General features: G+C 39.2%; 1 protein-coding gene across 1 annotated transcript in view; it reads left to right on the top strand.

Moving 5' to 3' along the window:
* AFG1L (AFG1 like ATPase) overlaps nt 1-19,599 on the top strand; it is a 59,466-nt gene that overhangs the window by 9,558 nt on the left and 30,309 nt on the right. Inside the window, exons 5-7 of the mRNA XM_083433560.1 lie at nt 1,700-1,830; nt 10,066-10,165; nt 15,952-16,010. Coding sequence (XP_083289686.1) covers nt 1,700-1,830; nt 10,066-10,165; nt 15,952-16,010 — 290 coding nt within the window. The remainder of the gene's footprint in view (nt 1-1,699; nt 1,831-10,065; nt 10,166-15,951; nt 16,011-19,599) is intronic.

The raw sequence follows: 19,599 nt of genomic DNA, 5'->3' as shown, positions 1-19,599 counted from the left end.
TTGAATAAAGTTATCCCAAAATGCTCCTTTTCCTTAGAGATTGCTGTGGGAAAATTACTGCAAGACTTGAGTATGTAGACTTCACTTTTTCTGTGACATCAGCAGGCAGTAGACCAGTTGTGTTACATCGTATTTATTTGCATGATTACAGACTTCTGGTTTTAACTAAAAAGCAGATCCTGTCTTCTGCATTCCTGTTACATTCATATTCAGTGATAGAAATATACATGAAAATGAGTAAAAACTGTTTTAGTAAAAAAAAGAGGGGAGGAGGAAGAGTGAGAAACAGATACCGTATTTTTTGCTCTATAAGACTCACTTTTTCCCTCCTAAAAAGTAAGGGGAAATGTTTTTCATCTTATGGAGCAAATGCAGGCTGCGCAGCTATCCCAGAAGCCAGAACAGCAAGAGGGATTGCTGCTTTCACTGCACAGCGATCCCTCTTGCTGTTCTGGCTTCTGAGATTCAGAATTTTCCCCCCCTTGTTTTCCTCCTCCAAAAACTAGGTGCGTCTTGTGGTCTGGTGCGTCTTATAGAGCGAAAAATACGGTACATAGTTTCTGTTTCTCACTCAAGTAAACATTCTGGATTTGAGATGTTTGGACATCAAATTAGGAATATAGGAAAAGGCCATCAAATTAGAGTGAGTGATTTCCTTCTGCAACCAACCACGGACATCTTCCTATTCATATATAAGGTAGACTAAAATTCCTCGTTGCTGATTACACATTGCTGTGATGTCCTACATTCTACAGATATTATTATTCCAGTGCTCGTTGTCCCACAGAAATGTTAAAAGTATCAATAGATAGATAAATCATTCTGTCCCTAGGTCTGTGCTTGAGGAGGTGTTCCCACAACCATAATAAGATGACAGTTCATCTCTCTAGTAATTTGTTGTCTGCAAGTTTAGTAATGCTTTGTGTAATAGGTGGCATGTTAAGTGGGATAAGAAGTTTGATTTCTCCACAGTGCACCTTCTTCAGGACCTGTAGTTGAAGTATTTAGTTATTTTGAGTCAAAACATGAAATATGGGTTCATTGTACTTTGGCACGCAGACCTCTTCTACCTCCCATCCTACTAATGTTTAGTCCTTAATGTTCCCGGACTTTATGTGAGGTTTCTTCACAGTTTCTTTATATCCTTTCCCGCTTCTCTGTTTACTTACACTTTCTCTATTCACTTGCCTATTCACACTAAGCCGTGGTTTGCCTTAATATTACATGTGAGCCAACTCACTATAGTTGCACAGACTTTCATATTTCTGTGACTGACTCAGCTAACTGAAACCATTTCCTGAGATGTAGTTTTCAACAATCAAGGCTACATTCCTGCCTCCAAGCCCACACCATTTTGTAAACCTATGAAGCTTTATTTTATTACTGTTTTTCCAGTACTTTGTGGTTACCTCCCTCCCCTCAATGGTATAACTTCCACACAGAAGTGCTCTTTTTCTTTTTGTGATTTGGTAATTCAAATTCTCATCCAGGGTCTAGAAAAAAGCAATACTGAATAAAAATAAAATAAATCTCCAAAAAGTTGACTAGACAACTTTTAAAATGTATTTTTAAATTCACTTTTGACTTAACTGTCATATCGCTGGTTTTACTAATGGATAAGCATGATGCTATATTTAGGCTTACTTAGACCATCTCTTATTAGTTTTTGCTTATTGTCTGTGCGCTGTCTTCTCTTCAGGAATACATCGCCTTAAACAGAACCTGCCAAAACGGAAACCTGGATTAATGGCTAAATCATATGATCCAATAGCCCCAGTAGCTGCTGAAATAAGTGAGGAGGCTTGTCTCTTGTGCTTTGATGAATTTCAGGTAATAATACATTAGACCAGAAGTACATTAATTTCCTTTCTGGGAAATAAGTTTAAACTCGCAAAACATTTTTCAGCTTAGCCATTTGAAGACTTTGCTGATACGAACTAGCCTAATTGCATGGTATCCTGGATGTTCCACTAAGATATTTTGCTGGCCTTATATATCATGTGCTATTGGAAGCGTACTGTAGAACATTTCCCCCTTCCAACTTCTACCAGAACCTGTAGCTGTGGGCTGCCCTGTTCTAGATCTAAAGTTGTAGTATAGATGTTCACATGGCCTAAAGCCACAGCTTCAAGTAGATGTATAGGTGATAGACTCGCCCTCTTTGTCCATTATGTGCATGTAGAAGGCAAGTTGCAGTGAATTAATTTTTTCTTTAGCATGTGGAGAACTAGCTTTTTTTTTTACCACAGCTGATTCACCTTCTAACTGCTCCCATCAAATATGATATATCTGTATTATACTGTTTATCAGCACCTTTAACTGTAACACAGTGGCTGTGATACTTTAGCCAGCCACACTTTTATAAGTAAAAGTTACAAGTTATTATTTATTTATTATAAACTATAAGTGTAAAATAAGGTAAACACTGTAAGTCAGTTGTTAACTGTTTCCTTAAGACTTGGATTTGCTTTAATAAGGTTACAGTATCTTTAATTGACATTTACAAAGGTTTACCTAAGGCTGGCTGGTAAAGTGTAATTCCTAACCTTATTTCCTTTGAAATACCAGTACCTGGTAGTAACTGGGGAAGAGGGACTAAGGTGGTTGCATACAGTAGTGGCAAGTGCATTTTGTGGAGCCTTTGTTAAACCTTCCCACACACCAATTCTTCCTTAAAAATGCACCCCAGCACCTGTGACAGACAGTACACCAGCCTAGGTTCAATTCTGTTGGCTCTGCCAGATTATGTGCTTTATGTCATACACTTGTTTAAATGTAAATATGTGTTTAATTTAAAAAAAATACCGTATTTAACTATTGCAGAGCTCTGACCCAGAGCTCCCATTGTCTGGTGCAGAAAACTGTGTCCTGCTTGCTGTCTTCTCCACCAGGGAGCAATTAATGGATTCTGCTGTCCTGGACAGTTACTGGGATAGCTTCTTGACTTAGCTAGGAGCTAAATGGCATCTTAAACCTAGGTTATGGGCACAACAACAGAATGTCTAGGCACGCTTTTCTTTACAAGAAGACTACAAAGCTGAAAATAAATGAACTGCAGCTAAAATATTATGTTAATTTTTCACATGGTCTAGTCCTTCCCTTCCCACCCTCCTAATATTCTTAAGGGGGTCTCTTCTCCAATCTTAGGAGAGTAGCTGGAAGTGGGGAGGCAGGAAAAGGTCCTCCTTTCCTTCCACTCTGCAGTTTTAATCTGAAATCTTAGGTGCAGTACTGCGCCCAGAGCTCAGAAACTGCTTGTGCTAATGAAATTTCCTGTTGCAAAATGTGCATGGAACAATGGGAGTTTCTAACGCTGCTTAAATATCCACAGTCTCGTCCCCCTTCAGGTCCTGCGTGGGTTGGAAACAAATAATCTACCCTTTAGGTTGGGGCATCTACCCTTGCAGGCCTGAGTGGCTTTCCTCCCCTACAGCTCTTCTTCCTTCCTGACTCATTTTTATATGGGCTACTTTGGCTTATGGAATTTCAGCAATACAGTGGTACCTCTGGTTATGTACTTAATTCGTTCCGAAGGTCTGTTCTTAACCTGAAACTGTTCTTAACCTGAAGCACCACTTTAGCTAATGGGGCCTCCTGCTGCCGCTGCGCTGCTGGAGCACGATTTCTGTTCTCATCCTGAAGCAAAGTTCTTAACCTGAAGCACTATTTCTGGGTGAGCAGAGTCTGTAACCTGAAGCATATGTAACCTGAAGCGTATGTAACCCGAGCTACCACTGTACCTTGTTTCCATTCTCAGCCAGTCATTCTCCCCTCCCATCCCCTTACCTTCTGCCTACTTGCTTCTCTGCAGTTGAAACCATAAGCCAGCCAAGGTGCAAGTCCCTCCCTCCCTCCCTCTTCCAGCTACCTGGGTGACATGCCACTAACCAAAGAGAGGAAGAGGAGAAATCCATTCACATTCCTCTGATGTCCATAAGGGGTGGCAGGTGACCTTGAGCCCCCATCCTCCAATTCTTACTCTCTCCCTGTTCAGAGCCAGCTTGGGGAAAGCCTCCCATTCTGCTTTGTCCCCAGAGCCATCTGCCTCCAGCTGCCACTAGGCACAGCTATGCCCGGTTCATCTTTGACTTGCATCTAAAGCTGCTTCTCCACAAGTTGCTACAGAAGGAGCTTTGGCTGCCTCAGTCACCATCTAACCCTGTCACCCACAAGAAGCAGGGGGGTGGGCAAAGGAGTTCGAAAGCAGGGGTGGGTGATCCAGCCATCCTTCCTCTGCACCCAGCAGACAGATACAGAGGGCCTTGAGTGCACCAGCCAGTATGGCATTTGCCAGATGGACAGTCAGGGCCTGCATAGCCCTTTTGCATTATGAAGCCCACCCAGGGTTGAGAATCCTGTTTTTGACCTTGTAAAGTTTCATCTTGCGCTACCTTGGGAATGAGCTGAAATCTGCACTGATCAGTGTACTGATCCTCTGGATGCCCTGAATAGCATAGTCAGTGTGGATGCTGTTTCTGGCCAGCACAATCACTTAATAATGTAGATTACTCTCTTTGTCACAGGACAAAACAAAGAAATGAAGCTGTGGATGCAATTCTGAACTGAGCTGCTTTCTCCACTCCTGCATTCAATAGGGCATTTTATTCCACTGCAATAGTCAGTTGCTTCATTCAGCAGAGTTTTGTCCTACAAACAGTGCCTTCAGAGACTTCTTCATGCTATAATACTTGAAACAAGATTATCCGGAGTTTCCTTTAGACAAAAGTACATCTACAAAGTTGTAATCCAAATTTATTCCAGTTTTGTAGTTCAAGAAGCCCAGAATCAGAGCTGTCCACATTGTTGTGTGGAATCTTGCCACTTCCCTTTTGCAACATCCCAGTATTTTTTCTCTTTGGCATGTGAAAATTCACAGCTGGGTTAATAGTAATCAAGGTGGCACAAGGCAATCAAGTGTGTTTGTTTCCTGACAGGTGATAAATCTGTTGAGGAGTTCATCATTAAAATACTTGTAGTCCCATTGTGTCCCTGTTATATCCAGCAACTGAGCTGCAGACCATTTGTAAATGACCAGTGGAGAATAGGGAATATGATAAATGGCATGAATCAGCCAAAGACAAATTATACCAGTCTAGCCTAATTTCCTCCTTTGATAGGAAACTGGCATAGCAGACTATGGAGATGTAGTGTATATAATATACCTTGACTTTAAGGCCTTGGATACTGTTAAATGGGTGAGTGAGGTAAGTGTTGGCTCCAGAGCCATTAGCTGAATGATCATAGAGTATGTGTATTAATGGGCTGCCATCAAGATGAAGTACAGTGAGATACAATTTTAATGGGTTAGATAGTTGGGCACTAGACATGTGGATGATGATGGTAGCTTTGAATTTCATATGCTACAACAATAGCTTTCTCCACTGGAAAAAGGGAGCATGGAAAGAATACCCTTGTGGAGGTAATTTTAGAAGCAAGATATAATCCACTGTGTACTTATGAAGAAGAAAAAATGAAATGGCAACCAAGATACATTATCTGATAAGATACCACTTCCCTCTCAAAAGAGCTCTGTGGTCACGATGATTTCCATTTGCCAATTGATACTTGAAATATGAGAAAATGATTTCACCAGAGTTACCCAGCGTCAGGGAGTTGAATCTCAGCATGGGCTGTTGGACCCAAATGTCTTCTAGCATTCACTTTCTCTGCTGCTAAAACTGTTTGAAGAAAAGCACCTATAAAGTTGCTTTCTATAGGTAAGTGATAGAAAGGATTTGAAAAAAAAAAACGTTAGAAGATAATGCTTCTATAAAATGTTTCTATATTGTTGTGCCCTGGGCAATAACTTTAGATTGAGATATTCCTTTTTCTTTAATTCCTCCAAGTGACAGCCTTGACACTGAAATAATGACAGCTGGGTACTGCATCTCCACTTGTTCAATGGAACATCAGATCAATAGCAGCCCTCATGTCATACTGGTTTGGGAGGCACTGATTTTGCTCTCCAGCAGCCACAGTTGTTATATGTATGGATATCAGGCCAGGGACACATGCTTGGGTTTATAGAGTGAAGCAGTAGTGCAAACAGAGGATGGTTAGAATGGATGGGTGTGAGGTATATCACCTGAGGCAAGCCACAAAATGGCACTCCCCTGCAAGGAAGGCGGGGTGAGTGAAGATCTACATCAGGAACAAACGTGGTAGGAGACCATCAGCGCCTCCTATTTGCCAAGGCGCCACAGTTGAAGTGGCATGGAGGCGACTGCCAAGGATAAGGCAGATCCAACCTTCTAGGAGCTCACCACAGTCGTTGCTGCTGCTGCATTGGCAGGGGTGGGCGATGCATTCCTTGGAGGCCGGATCTGCTGTTCCTGTGGATCCTGCTACCTGAGGTGGCCACTCACTTTGCCTCATGGTTGGGCTAGCCCTGTGCCTGGGTTTGTGTCAGATGTGTAGTCCTAAGGCGTGTACTATTTTTCAATGACTGCCACCATAACAGTCACTGCATAAGGTGCTGTGATTTCTATCTGGTTCTGGTCTTTCACCTCAGGCGAGCTTCTGTGGCATTCATTTCAGAATGGACTTACTGCTTACCAGTGGTGGAGCTTCATGCTCTGGCACTGGGGGGGGGGGGCGGAGAGCAGGTGGGGGCAGGGCTGGTGCACATCCCAGGGTCGGGGTGCACCGCCCGCAGGGGTATGGCGCATCCTGGGGGTGTGGCATGGTGTGCCGCCAGCAGAGGCGTGGTGCCCACCATGGGCAGAGGGGGCAGCCGCGATGACACCCTACTGGGATCACGCTGCCAGGGGCGGTGCGCTTCCCCCACACTCCTCTTCCTCTGCCAGTGCTGCTCACTAGTAACTGGGTGACCATTTTTAGGACTGTGGCTGATACCCAACAAAGTCTTCCTGAAGATTCTTAAGTCCGTGGCTTTCAGTGGGTCTACTTCAAGTACGACATTGTTGAATTCTCATCCAGTGTGTTCTTTTCAACTGTGTGTTTCTTGGGCATGTACTAAGACACATGGCTTTCTGGCTTGTATTGCATTCCTGGCCTGTGTGTTCATACCCTTTTCTACTACTTGTTGTGACTTGATGGACTTGTGTTCTCTGCTTTGAAGGAGTGGGATGCTGTTCAATTGATTGGTCAAATGTAATCAGAAGCATTAAAAAGTGCTTGATTAATTGATTGGTCAACTTTTCAAGATGTCATATTTGTAGACTTGAAACAAAAAGAGAGTGTCAAGGTAATTACAGTAACCTCCTCATATGAAACAATATGTCTAAATTCTAAATTATTGTATTCAGCTATTATTTATAAAATTTGATACTGTTTGTAAATATGTAACTATTTGAGCTAACCCCGGGTCTTGAAATACATTCTGCTGCACAGTGGACTATCCGGATACAAATTTAATCCCTTTCCGGGGGTCCGTGCAAACCCCGAAAATTTTGTAAGAAGAGGTGCCGCTTCTGCACATGGTGCAATAGAGCGCTTCTGCACATGTGCGCGTGGCGAAACCCAGAAGTATACACTTCTAGGTTTGCCGCGTTCGCAACCCGAAAATTATGTTACCCGAAGGTCATGGAACCCGAGGGTCCACTGCATTTACTACATCAAGAGTATTCAAGAGATGGAAGAGCCACGTTGGCTTTCACTTCAAATCACAGGATTGATTAAAGCAGTTACAGATTTTGTTCCAATTGAAATTAAGCACACACAGTAACTATAAAATACAGAAGTTAGTTGCTGTTATTGCTATAGTATGTAGGTTGATTGTCATTGCCCAGATTCTGTTGCATTAGTGCACATTGGGATGTGCTGCTAAAATAAATACTATTTCTCATCCTGCATCCAGTGAATGCTCTTTTTATATTGCATCTGTCTTCTCCCTTAGTCTTATGTCATCCTCATAAATCCCAACCAGAAATGAAAAGGCTCCTCAGAAACAGAGTAGTCTGAAGTCCTTAATGGTAAGGGTGCGGGGGGATAGAATGCTAACTGTATGGAAGACAAAAAAATTGAGAAGCACTGTGTGATGTTATCAATATCTCATGTGTTTGGTAAAAATGAATATGCTTTATGCAATGCTTATAGTCCGGAAAAGCTGTTGAAAACATGTAATAAAAAAAACTTAAGCTCTTATTTTTGAGCTAACACTAATTACTGCTTATACATGCTTATGTTCTTCATTCATTATAAGAAACTGTACCAATCAGAGGATAACTGAGCTTCAAGCACTTACACACATACATTATGATTTTTTTTCAACTTAAGAGAAAAGAAAGCAACTCTAGGTCATAAAAATCTTTTCTCTTAAATGCTAATGAAATTTCTCCATTCTCTCCATTAGCAGATCCCTCTTATTGGTAATTTGTATCCTTTTCTTTTGTTCCCATTTATAATGAATGCTGGGCACAGAAAGAACCTGGGCTTTGAGAATGCTTTCACTTTTGTCTTCTCTTCCAAAGCTACACAGGATCAAAAGGACATAAATTGGCACCCAAGTACACAGAATGACTCTTGCTTTTTTAATTATGTAGCTTTTAAAAAAATTAATGTATTTTGGTAGGCAAATAGATTCAAATTCTGAAACATCAAAACACCAACTGAGAAGGCCTCTTTGCATTTCCTCTGGTCATAAATATTTTGCAGCTTAATGTGCCAGAGTGTTATGCCTTGTCAAAGTCTCCCTGTTGTAAACCTAGATTGTCCTGTTGCATGACGCCTTCCACTTCAATTTCCAAACTAGAAGAAAGGTGTGTATTTCTTCCTCTTTTCCTTTGTGTTGCCTTCTGCATATTTCAATGGTCCATGAAGCTGGTTTTTGTAGTTGTTGTTTAAAAACCTGTTTAGTTCTCTTTTTCTTTCTTTATTCCTAGCCCCAAAGATCCTAATTTCTCACATGGTTATATGTCAGGATTGATTGTTTGCATGTGCAGCCACCCCATTCACAGTATTGCAGCATCCAGGCCCCCCCCCCCCACCGCCCAGTCCTGCAGCCGTGAGTCAATTGGTTCAGACAGAGCCTCTTCCAAAACTAGCTCTTAATGTTTCACAAGTGCCTTTTAAAGAAGCATAGAAGGGTACTATGGGCAAAGGCAGCTGAGCCGTTTGCTCTGATTTCAGATGTATTACAGCTACTTTGTTCAAAAACTCAGCTCTGCCTTATACCATTTTCAGCTGGCCTTTCTCATACCTGCTTCTACATTTGTTCTCTTTCTCCGTGATAAGTTTATGTGTTTAATTTAAATTCAGCATATAATAAAGTTAGTCTTTTGAGCCCAACTGTAATAATTTGATGAACAATAAGGAAGAAAGTGAAAACGTTCAGACAAAAGTTTCTTTTCATTATTAATTGCTGCCCTCATTTTTATTGAGACAACGAGTTAGTGAGTGTGTATGTGTGTGTCTATGAAGGGAGAGAGTGATTTGTGTCTGTGAAGGTTAGAAGAGGCTGACTGTGCTGGAACTGACTGCAGTGCCTTTTTGATTATTCATGGACAGTAATAGAAGGCACTTAAAAAGAACAATGAAATTGCTTATTTTTTGTGATGGGCCATCTGTTGAATTGTTTTGTGCAACAATTGCACAATAGTATCTATGTCATATCATTCTATTTTCAACAGCAGCTGATTATGTATACTTGGCTACTTGTCCTTTTTTCCAAAAGTTCCATGACCATTTAAAGTCACCTTTGTGATCCTTTGCTGGAAAGGTAATAGAAGTGTAAAGCAGCTGGTGTGTATTTTCTTCCTTGATCTTCTGAGGGTTGTGTGTGTGTGTTGGTCCAAATTAATGAGGCCTCTTAAATGTTTGGATCTATTTTTCTGTGTTTCCCACCTGTAGTTTTAGAATGGAAGTTAACACAGAATTGTTCCAGCAGTTTGTTAAAAAATGATGGGGCTCTGTAATAAAGAACCGACATATTGTTGCACATTCACTGCTTATTAATTATTCCCTCCTTTTCTGCTGCAAGTGGTAATTAGAATCTTCTGTCATTTAACCAACAAGCCTCTTTTGTGACTACAAAAACCAGTTGCAGATCAGTTAATAGAGCAAGTCAAAATCAGCCTCTCATGATGGCGGTGTTGTCTTCCGCAGGTCACAGACATTGCTGATGCCATGATTCTCAAGCAGCTCTTTGAAAACCTGTTCCAAAATGGTGTTGTTGTGGTAGCAACATCCAACAGGCCACCAGAAGGTAAAACCAAACAAAATGTTGCTATTGGCGTTTTCACTGGAAAGGAATAGATGCCTTTATAAGGTAGCATTACATGTATTCATTTTCTAATTAAGATCAATCTCTTGTGTTGTTTCTATTGTAATTTTTTAAGGTTCTACGCTGTGCCCTAAATGGCACACTTCCTTGGCTTCTGTTCAAATATATGGAAGTGAGGAATATAGTCATGCTAAGGAAACTGCATGGTGTATAGGGGGTAGGAACTCTGAGCAGTAGAGTTGCAGTCATGAACTTCTGTGAACAAAACTCTTCTTATGTGAATGGAAGTGTCTTCAGTTCATGGAACAATTGTTGTAGCACTGAAAAGCCAATGGTCCTTTCAGGCTAGAAGATGGAAAGTGGAAGGAAGAAAATGGTTTGGAGAAAGGGTGATCAGCACTATACATTTATGACTGCCCCCGGGTAATTATTTATAGGATTGGTAATATTGCTGATCATCAGGGAGAATGAGCTGAGAAAAATGGATGCTTACATAAATGTGATGTAGTATTCAGAGCATCAGACTAGATCCAAGGACAATGGGTTCAAATCACCATGTAGGCAAACTTCTACTCTAAAACAATCAGGTGTACCTGTAGCAAGAAATGTAATAAATAATTGGAATAACAAACTAAGAAAATGACTGGCTGCTACAAGAAAGAACATGAAAATCTTTAAAGTTTTTCAATAAACGTTGAATGAAATTGCAAATTAATGTGGAAACATGTTTAATAAACTTAAAACTGAAAATGAAACTTCACATATCTATGTTGCTAAGTAAACATCTAAAAGGAACAAAAGCTTTTCTTTAATCACTTTATATTTTGATTGTTTCTTAAAAACTAGTAGGGAACAAAAAAAATCTACCTGCTGTACTATTACAGAGACATAATCTGTAGTCAGTCATTTGTGTGTGAGAGAAGTGGTTTATGGTAAGTACTGCAAATATGATATTGCAGTTAAAAACTGCATATTTACTCTGTGCTGTTATTTTCTGCAATCTAGTGTAGTTATGTTTGTTTCTCAAGAATTTCTGAAAAACATACATGTATTTACTAATACTACCATTGCTGGTTCCGTATGGATAATATGGTAAGATCCTTAGTAGACTTTCACAGACTTCATTCAATACTTAAATGAAAGAGCAGATTCAGCTGGCGTCTCACATCAATAAATGACTGGTGAAGAAGTGCTCTCCATGGCCTATTACCAGATACTCAACACTGCAATACAAGTGAACAGAGTAGGAACTGGGAATAGAAATAAAATGACTCTCCCTAATAAACAGAAGTTGGGTCTCTGGCCGGTGTCTACCCAGATAGTGATAAGAAGCATGGAGATCTGGCAAGGTGGGCCCAATTCATGACTTCCTATCTTCAAACAGTATCCTGTCCATGAGCTAATTGTTTGGAATAAATCACCTAGAGATGAGTTTTTGACTGACAGCTTTATGGTTTCCTCTGGGAGCCAGCTCCCTCCAAGGTTACTGGAAAGGTCTGATAGCCTCCATTAGTTATGTTTTGCCTGTTTCAAGTTGAATAGTTTATTACACTTTCTAGTTTGCTCCATCTCAAAATCGTGGAAATATATCAGTAAGCTAATCCAGTTTTTTAAAATACATAATTTTTAAAACCCAGAAGACATATCCCATGGTAATCTTGCCTGCTGTATTACTGGTTTATGCATAGTTTTCAAAAATGAGTACAAAAAGGGGGAGGTGATTGGCCACATTTCTATGAATGAAGTTCAGATGTTAGGTGTTTTATGTCTTCAGAAGAAAGGATTTATGATTTTGGGGCAGCCACTGAAAACAGCGCTTTGTGTACCCTTGATGAGCAGATTATATATTCAAAGAACATCTTTATTGGGTGTAGAAGTTGTGAAGGGGTTCTGAAAGAGGATATGTTCTCTTGATTGAATCTGTACTGCGAAGAGTTCTAAACACCTACACACCAAATTATGCTCATAAGTCATAGGAAGTCAGGCTAGGAGGCTCACTGGCGTGATGAGCTTCCACAGACTGCCTCTGGCTAGAGGCATAATATTAATTTCTGTGCCAGCTAAAATTTCTGTATATCAGCAAATGCAACAATACATAAGTTGCATTATAGTAAGTCTAGCTCTGATGCTACAAGGGCATGATTTAGGCAGTCTGAAAAAAGGAGCCAGCCTCACCAAATGGCATTGGTGAAAAATTATTTGTGGACACTGCCAGCAACACTCTTGAGTGAACAGGAAAGACTGAATGAACCCCATGGGATGGTAGGAGTTCTTGTCTCCTAATAAGAAGAACCATACAATGGTGATCTCACAGATATTTGTCCAGAACCCCATCATTAATATTGTAATGCAATGATGGGAAACTTTGTTCAGTTCAATGGCCACAATTCCCTGTAGCGGCCATGTATCAGTGGTGGGTATGGCTAGAAACACCACTTGCCATCCTTCATCCAGGCAAGCAATAACTGTCATCATAATTCAAAGACACTTTCAAGCTAGTTAAGATTACTAGAGGAAAGGACATAGAAGGACCAATGAGGGGTCCAACCTTGGGCAGAATCATGGGGACCAGATGAAGACACTGGAGGGTTTCATTTGGCCCCTGGGCCTGAGGTTTCTTACTCCTGCCTTAATTATAATGCTGAAGCTCATTAAAAAATGCCATAGCATCTGCAGAGTCCTGTTGCTATTTAGGCAGGTTTAAACCAGGCATAGGCACACTCGGCCCTCCAGATATTTTGGGACTACAGCTCCCATCATCCCTGACCACTGGTCCTGTTAGCTAGGGATGATGGGAGTTGTAGTCCCAAAACATCTGGAGGGCTGAGGTTGCCTATGCCTGGATTTAAACCAATACCTCTAGCATAGTCTTCATGTAGTATGTGACTGACAAAATTGAGAAGTTCATAGAAATGAGAAAAACAATGTTGTAATTTCAGGTACCAGTCTCTGCCTAGGAAACTTTAAAAAGCGTAGACCTGTGGTTCACAGACTTTCCACTCCCAGTCCCACGGACTACTTGAAAATTGCTGAGGATCTTTCTACCTGTTCTTACAGTTGTAATGCACTGAGCCAGATGTTGTATGCTTTTTAATTGATTTTTACTGTTTGTTTTACTTATTACATATTGTAATAAGCAACCAACTTAATGAAGCTCGTGAATTTCAGTTTGAGAACCTTGTCTTATACCCAGCACAACATCAGTGTTAGGGCTGCCATATGTCCAAGTATCTTAGGCAAGTCAATCTAAAAAGCTCAACAATTTTGAGGTCTTCCTAAAAAAAAAAAAAAAAAAAAAGGAACCCTGTCTTCGTGCTAGGATTAACAATCATGGCATGCTTTGCCTCTCAGAAATTCACTTAATGAGTGTGCAGCTCTTCTGGAAACATCATAAGGCTCAATTGTTTTGGCTGGTTTTCAGGAACTGAAACTAAGCTTCCAGAGGAGTAGGGATTTTAATGGAATTTAATCTGATAAAATCATGCTCAGCTTTATTGGAATTGTCCCGATCCTGGGAGACATGAACAAAAACACATATTTAGATAGATAAGCAAGCAAATGATATTGCATGACATTGAAACTATCATAGTCCAGTTGGCTTTGTTGGGACTATGACAGTGCTTAACCATTATACAAAAACAAGCATTGAGTTCACAGTCCTTTATAAATAGTCTGAAGTATGACTGTATATGCTTGAAACGGAAACCCTTACTAAAGATAGTTTTCAGGCTAACCCATATCCTTGGCCAGAGTAAAGGTATTCCTGAAGTTTATTCAGGATTTAATTTTCTTATGCTTACCTCCAGACAGCAGTTTTGTTGCTCCAAATAAGCATTATAACACATCCAAAGGGAATGTGTGTGCTGTCTTGGGCAAATGCATTTTTACAAACCTTTCCTCTGAGATACCTTCACACTTGCTGCAGAAGACCAACTCTGCTGACTGCCCTCCTTGCATTGGATCCTATCAGCTTTGCTGGCTAATGAATTATCACTCTTGAGAATCCACAGTGTGGGTCGGGCATGCATTGACACAGTGCTTCCAGTTCCTGCAGCTGGCAATAGTTTGATTAAGCGTAAAGCTGATGATTCCTTCAGGAGGCCCAAAGTGTGCTACACATTATATTATTTCAATGGAACGTGGGCAAAATAAGTTTGCATTATCCTGAAAGCTCAGCTTTCTCTGCAGCAGAGCAGTTTTGTTGGAATGCTGTTATCAGCAGATTACTTGCAGACAAAACCATTCTTTCTCCTCCCCTACTCCTCAGTTTTGATGTGATCCATGGTATCTGCATTTTGCCAAATGATTTAGAATCATATGCTGAGATGTACTGGGTCAGTTTCAGTTATTTATTTGTCTCCAATCTTCCTGAATCACAGATACTATAAAATACAACAAATGAGAATACATCTATTACATCATATATGCATTTGCTTGGGACAGTGAACTCCATTGTTTTAAATGGAACTTACTGTCAAGTACGGTATGTTTGTTTATTTATTTATTTATACCCTGTCTTTTCCCCTGATGGGACTTAAGGCAGCTTGCAGATAAAAACAAGAACAGCTAAAACATAGAAAATAACATCCATTAAAAACAATTAAGCACTGATAGTTAAAACTATATACATATTTATGATTGTTGCAAGAGTGAGCCCTTTCAGATGTATCATTATAGATGCTGTGTTCTGAAGTTTTTTGGAGCAAAACTGTAGTGGGCTGTCTACACCAGCAGTCATGTGTTGCTGATTATAGCTGTTGTTTTTTTCCATCCACACCAGTGACAGAATGTGTTCAGATTGAGAAAAATTCTGTGCCTGTAATCATACTCCTTCCATTCCCTTGTTCCACTGAGCAGTAAATGTCAGAGTTATGAGCATGTGCACAGGCTACTGATAGCCCTTTCGTGTGTTTTGCCTTTTTCGGAGGGGGGGGGAGGGTATGATAAATTGCACAAAACTCATGCATGCATGCATACATGCATGCATACATGTTTTCACATGTTTTATCATAGATTCAAATCAAATTTTCTGGGGATGTTCTATTTCCTCCCATTTTTCTTATTTAGAGTGTAATGCAGTCAAATTTATTTTTTAAATGATGTTTTTTGTCTCTTATACATTAGAGTTTAAGTATATTTTAAAAAGCAGATACTGAAATGTTAATCACTGTATTGTGTAGCTTTACTGTTTATGATTTATAAAGTTAACCTCTCCAAAGCAGTGAGATACATTTAAACTATGTGGTTAATTTAATTAAGTAAGAAGAATATATTAATTACTTTTAAATACAGTTTAATTTTAAAAAAACATTGCAGCCAAAGATTTAAATTTAAATTATTTTCTTTTTTCCTTCCTTATTTCTTGATTTGGTAGAACAGAGGTAGAGAGCCTGTGTTAGGGTTCCCATATTTCAAACAGTGGGGAAATGTTTTTTGGCCAAAGTAGTTGAGCTTTTGGGGGATAAAAAAATGCTGGATTTCCCTGGACACTGCCCAGTTTCTGCCTGGACACTGCTGCCGACTTCAATATTCTGGATATTGGGAAAATCCAGGTGTATGACAATAGTAGCTGTGTTGAACTCAACCGTACTCTTCAAATCTAATTCCCATTGGCACAGCCCAACATAGCTGATGGGAATTTAGTCCACAATGCTAGGAAGACCAAAGGTTCCTTCTCCCTAATGTAGAACTTGTATTTGTAAGTAAGACCAAAAGACAATCCTGTCAGATATATGTGGCAAGGATAATATCCATGTGTTCTCTTTCAGATCTCTATAAAAATGGGCTCCAAAGAGTGAACTTCGTGCCATTCATTGCTGTTCTTAAGGTAAAGGAAAATGTGCTTGATAAGAGATCTTGCTAGCTTACTGATAAGCATCTTTATTGCAAAACTGTTTTGTTCATATTTCTGGGAGGAATTTTCTTTAACCTTCTGGGATTAACTCAATTAGGGGAGGCAGAAGTTAAGATTTCATTTGTAATATTTTTGAATCTTGAGGCGCTACTTTTTCTCCAAACTGAATGACAGAGTTCAGAGCAACAACATAAGAGGAAACATTATCAGAACAGAAGGAAATTTTTACTTCTCAGCTTTTTTTCACATGTAGTATTCATGAAGATAGAAAAAATCCCAAGCCAGGTCTAGGAGAGTACTATCCATTATTACCTGTTACTATTCTACTCTTTTCAAAAATACAAATGACTACAAGGTTCATTTTTCATTTTCATTATTTATTTTTTTGTTTGTTTGTTATCTTTTTTAAATTCTTCACTACCTTTCAGAATACAATATTTCCAATGGTGGCTTACAACCTTTAAAATAATTTAAAAGCGTATAAAATATAAACATTATAATCACAGTCATAATAGCAGTAAAAACATTTCAGATCAATACATTATAGTAATCACCCATGCCAGATACCAAAATCAATATTTTTAAAAAATGAAATTGCTATTGTGTCATGGGTTTCACAAATTCAGGTTTCCCAGTTTTTAGGTACAAAGGGAAAGGGAAAATGTATTAGCATTTGGATTTATATCTCAATCTTACACGAAGAAGGGCTCCTTGATGCATGGTTTGTCTGTGGGTTACCAACTTTTATGAACTACTTCCTAATTTTTTATGGGAGTCCAATACAAACTAAATTTGTACTCCTGGAGATTGCACTGCAACTGCACTTGGTTCTTGCAGCCGTTTTCTGATTGCTTAAATCCTTTTTTGATAACCTAGAATTTCATTACTTTGATCAACATTTTAATTGTATAGGGAAGGGTTCTTTTTCATTTTATTAGTCTATAAACGTCTAAATACACATATTTCAGAAGCAAGTCCCATTGATATTAATAGGACTTACTCTCAGGTAAGTGAAAATAAGACTGCAGCCTGCATCTCTCCCTTTAAACTGTCTTTTAAAAGTCTTCTATGTGGCTCCAAAATGCCAATGTAATATCAGTATGACATGAAATAAGTGAATTTAAAAAAAATAGCGTGAAGAGCCTTCTATAGGTAGAAGCAAAGACATTCACTGTGGAAGTGATAAATCCACAAAGCCTGCTTAGATACTAAAGGTGTAATCCACGACCATTTAAGCCTGAGTTGAGTCTGGGTTATTTTACTTAGGTTTCCTCCTTCTGTGACTGGGATTCCAAGTAGCCAGCTCCTGATCCTTAGAAATCAACACAATAAACCTGATTTTGTGCAAACAACTGTGTTTAGTATTGATTCTCTTATAGAACAGCCATTAGCATTTATGCAGTGATAAAACTGTATGTACATTGCCTTGGGAATAAGTCCTTTTTTTTTAACTCAGTGGTACTTGCTTCTGAGTAAATATGTATAAAATTGGACTGTTTGATTATTTCCTATTCTTCCATCGGCTTTCACCCCACTAAATAATCATATTTAATTTTTGTCAAAAAGCCACTATTAATGTTTGGAAGAAGATTCAACTTTATACTACTATTAGGTCAGGAAACTACTACCAGCAGATTCAGAGTGATCTTGTGACAGGGGGTGGGATTCTGGCACTGGTTAGGAGATATAAAATGTCTTTGATTATGTGTTCTGCCTTTGTCAAGCCACCTGTGTTAGAAGCACACAGATCTGTGAATTGACAATTTCTTTTTAAAATAAAAAAGTCATCTTGGTGATTAAATTGATTTGTCAGTTAGTTCCATTCTAATGCTGTGATAGTCCAGTAGCTTTCAGTATGCTGAATGGTTAAAACTTGCTTTTGTGGTCAGTGTCAGCACCCTGACCTCTGCTGAGCTGTCACCTGAGTCAGAATTGCTGGGATTAAGTCTTTGATATTGTGATGTCTTCACTTATCAATTGACTTTTTCATTACTGAAGACGTTAGGCCTTTTGTTTCCCTTCTTAGTAAGTACCCAAGCAAGTCTTAAATAGAAGACTCTTTCTTTCCCAACCTGTGGAAGTTGTAGGCTCTGCTTTTCTCTTTTCCCCCTGTGTTAATTAAATGGATTACTTTTGGAATTTACAATACAGTTCAGTTGTGAATCATTGTGTTTAGCATTAGAAAACAAGAGTGAGAGAAAATGAGGGGGTACACACGTGCAAGCATACACTCAGTAAATATAAGACTAGAACAGACTTTGGCTCAAATGTTCACATTGTATTTTTTTGGCTTTTTAAAATGTGATTGCATATCAGAGTTTGAGTTCAAAAGTGGTTACACTTTAATGCACAAAATTAGAACTCTAAATACTCAAAAATTCTGTTTGATCATCCGAAAACTGTCTTTTGGTAGGTATGCAAATCCATACCACACTGAATATATTTATAAGTTTTGTATCTCACAATCCAAATAAATAAATGTTTAAAAATCAGGTAAGGTTTTAAAATATATTTTGTTAAATATATTGCATTTTAAGTACAGTAAGATGACAGCTTGACAATCCTTCATTTAAATATATATTATATATATTTGTCATCTGAAAGTAAAATAATGATAGCAAACTCTTGCATTCTGTTCCATTTTGATCTTAATAATAGTTGTTCTCTGTTTAAGCAAATGAACGCTTTGGTTCCAACAGCTGGCTCAAATTCTGAGTTAGATATGCAATATTGCATTGTTTGTAACGCAATTGATTTGTTTAATGTTTCCTTTGCTTGTGATGTAATGCAAAATAAGGGCTTCCTTATCTTCCTCCATCCCCCTCGCCCCAAAGGTCCGAGCCAATTAATAAGGCTTGTAAGTGCTTTGTCACAGGCTACCATGGAGGTCTGCAGAGAAGAACTTTAATCCAATAAACATTTCATTTAGATCATGAAAAGAAAGTGTGAGGAGAAGCTCCCGTAGGAGAGGGTGTTACTGGCAATTCTCTCCTTGCAGTGATATGAGGAATTTGCCAAATTAAGCAAAAGGCCTTCATATTTAACACATTAAACGTGTCAAAACTAATAATGGGAATAGTTTAATTTGGGTTGAACCTTACATTGTGAATATTCTAAAAAGCCACAACTGTTTTCTTCAAAGACTTACTGTTGAGCTGGATGGACAGGGCAAGAGGAGGTTGTGAGAAACCCAAATAGCAAATAACACTGGCCGAAAGTTGGGGTGGGGAGAGGAATAGATAATTAGGTGTAATTAGCGTGTATGAATTGTTGTCTCCCTGCCCTTGGCTTGAATAAATTTGGAAGAAAAAAACCCAAGTGGTGAAACTGCTTTGATGTAAGAGGAGTCATTGTGGCTTGGCAGCATAAAGGCAGTGTTTTATACTTCTTACATAATGGTTGTGATACAGAAAGACTGAATGGACTCTGCACCCCCCAGTCTGCTTTACAGCAAGGACTTTTGGATTCTCTTGAAACAAAATGCAGCAGAAGTTTTCAGTTGTTGGTAATGAGGTAGCAGACCTCATCAGAGATAGGCGTAAGCCATCCATAGTCTGCTTAG

Source organism: Podarcis tiliguerta, assembly GCF_965153285.1.
Source record: "Podarcis tiliguerta genome assembly, chromosome: 3".
In the NCBI taxonomy this organism is placed as follows: Eukaryota; Metazoa; Chordata; class Lepidosauria; order Squamata; family Lacertidae; genus Podarcis; species Podarcis tiliguerta.
This window is presented reverse-complemented; position numbering and strand designations above follow the sequence as displayed.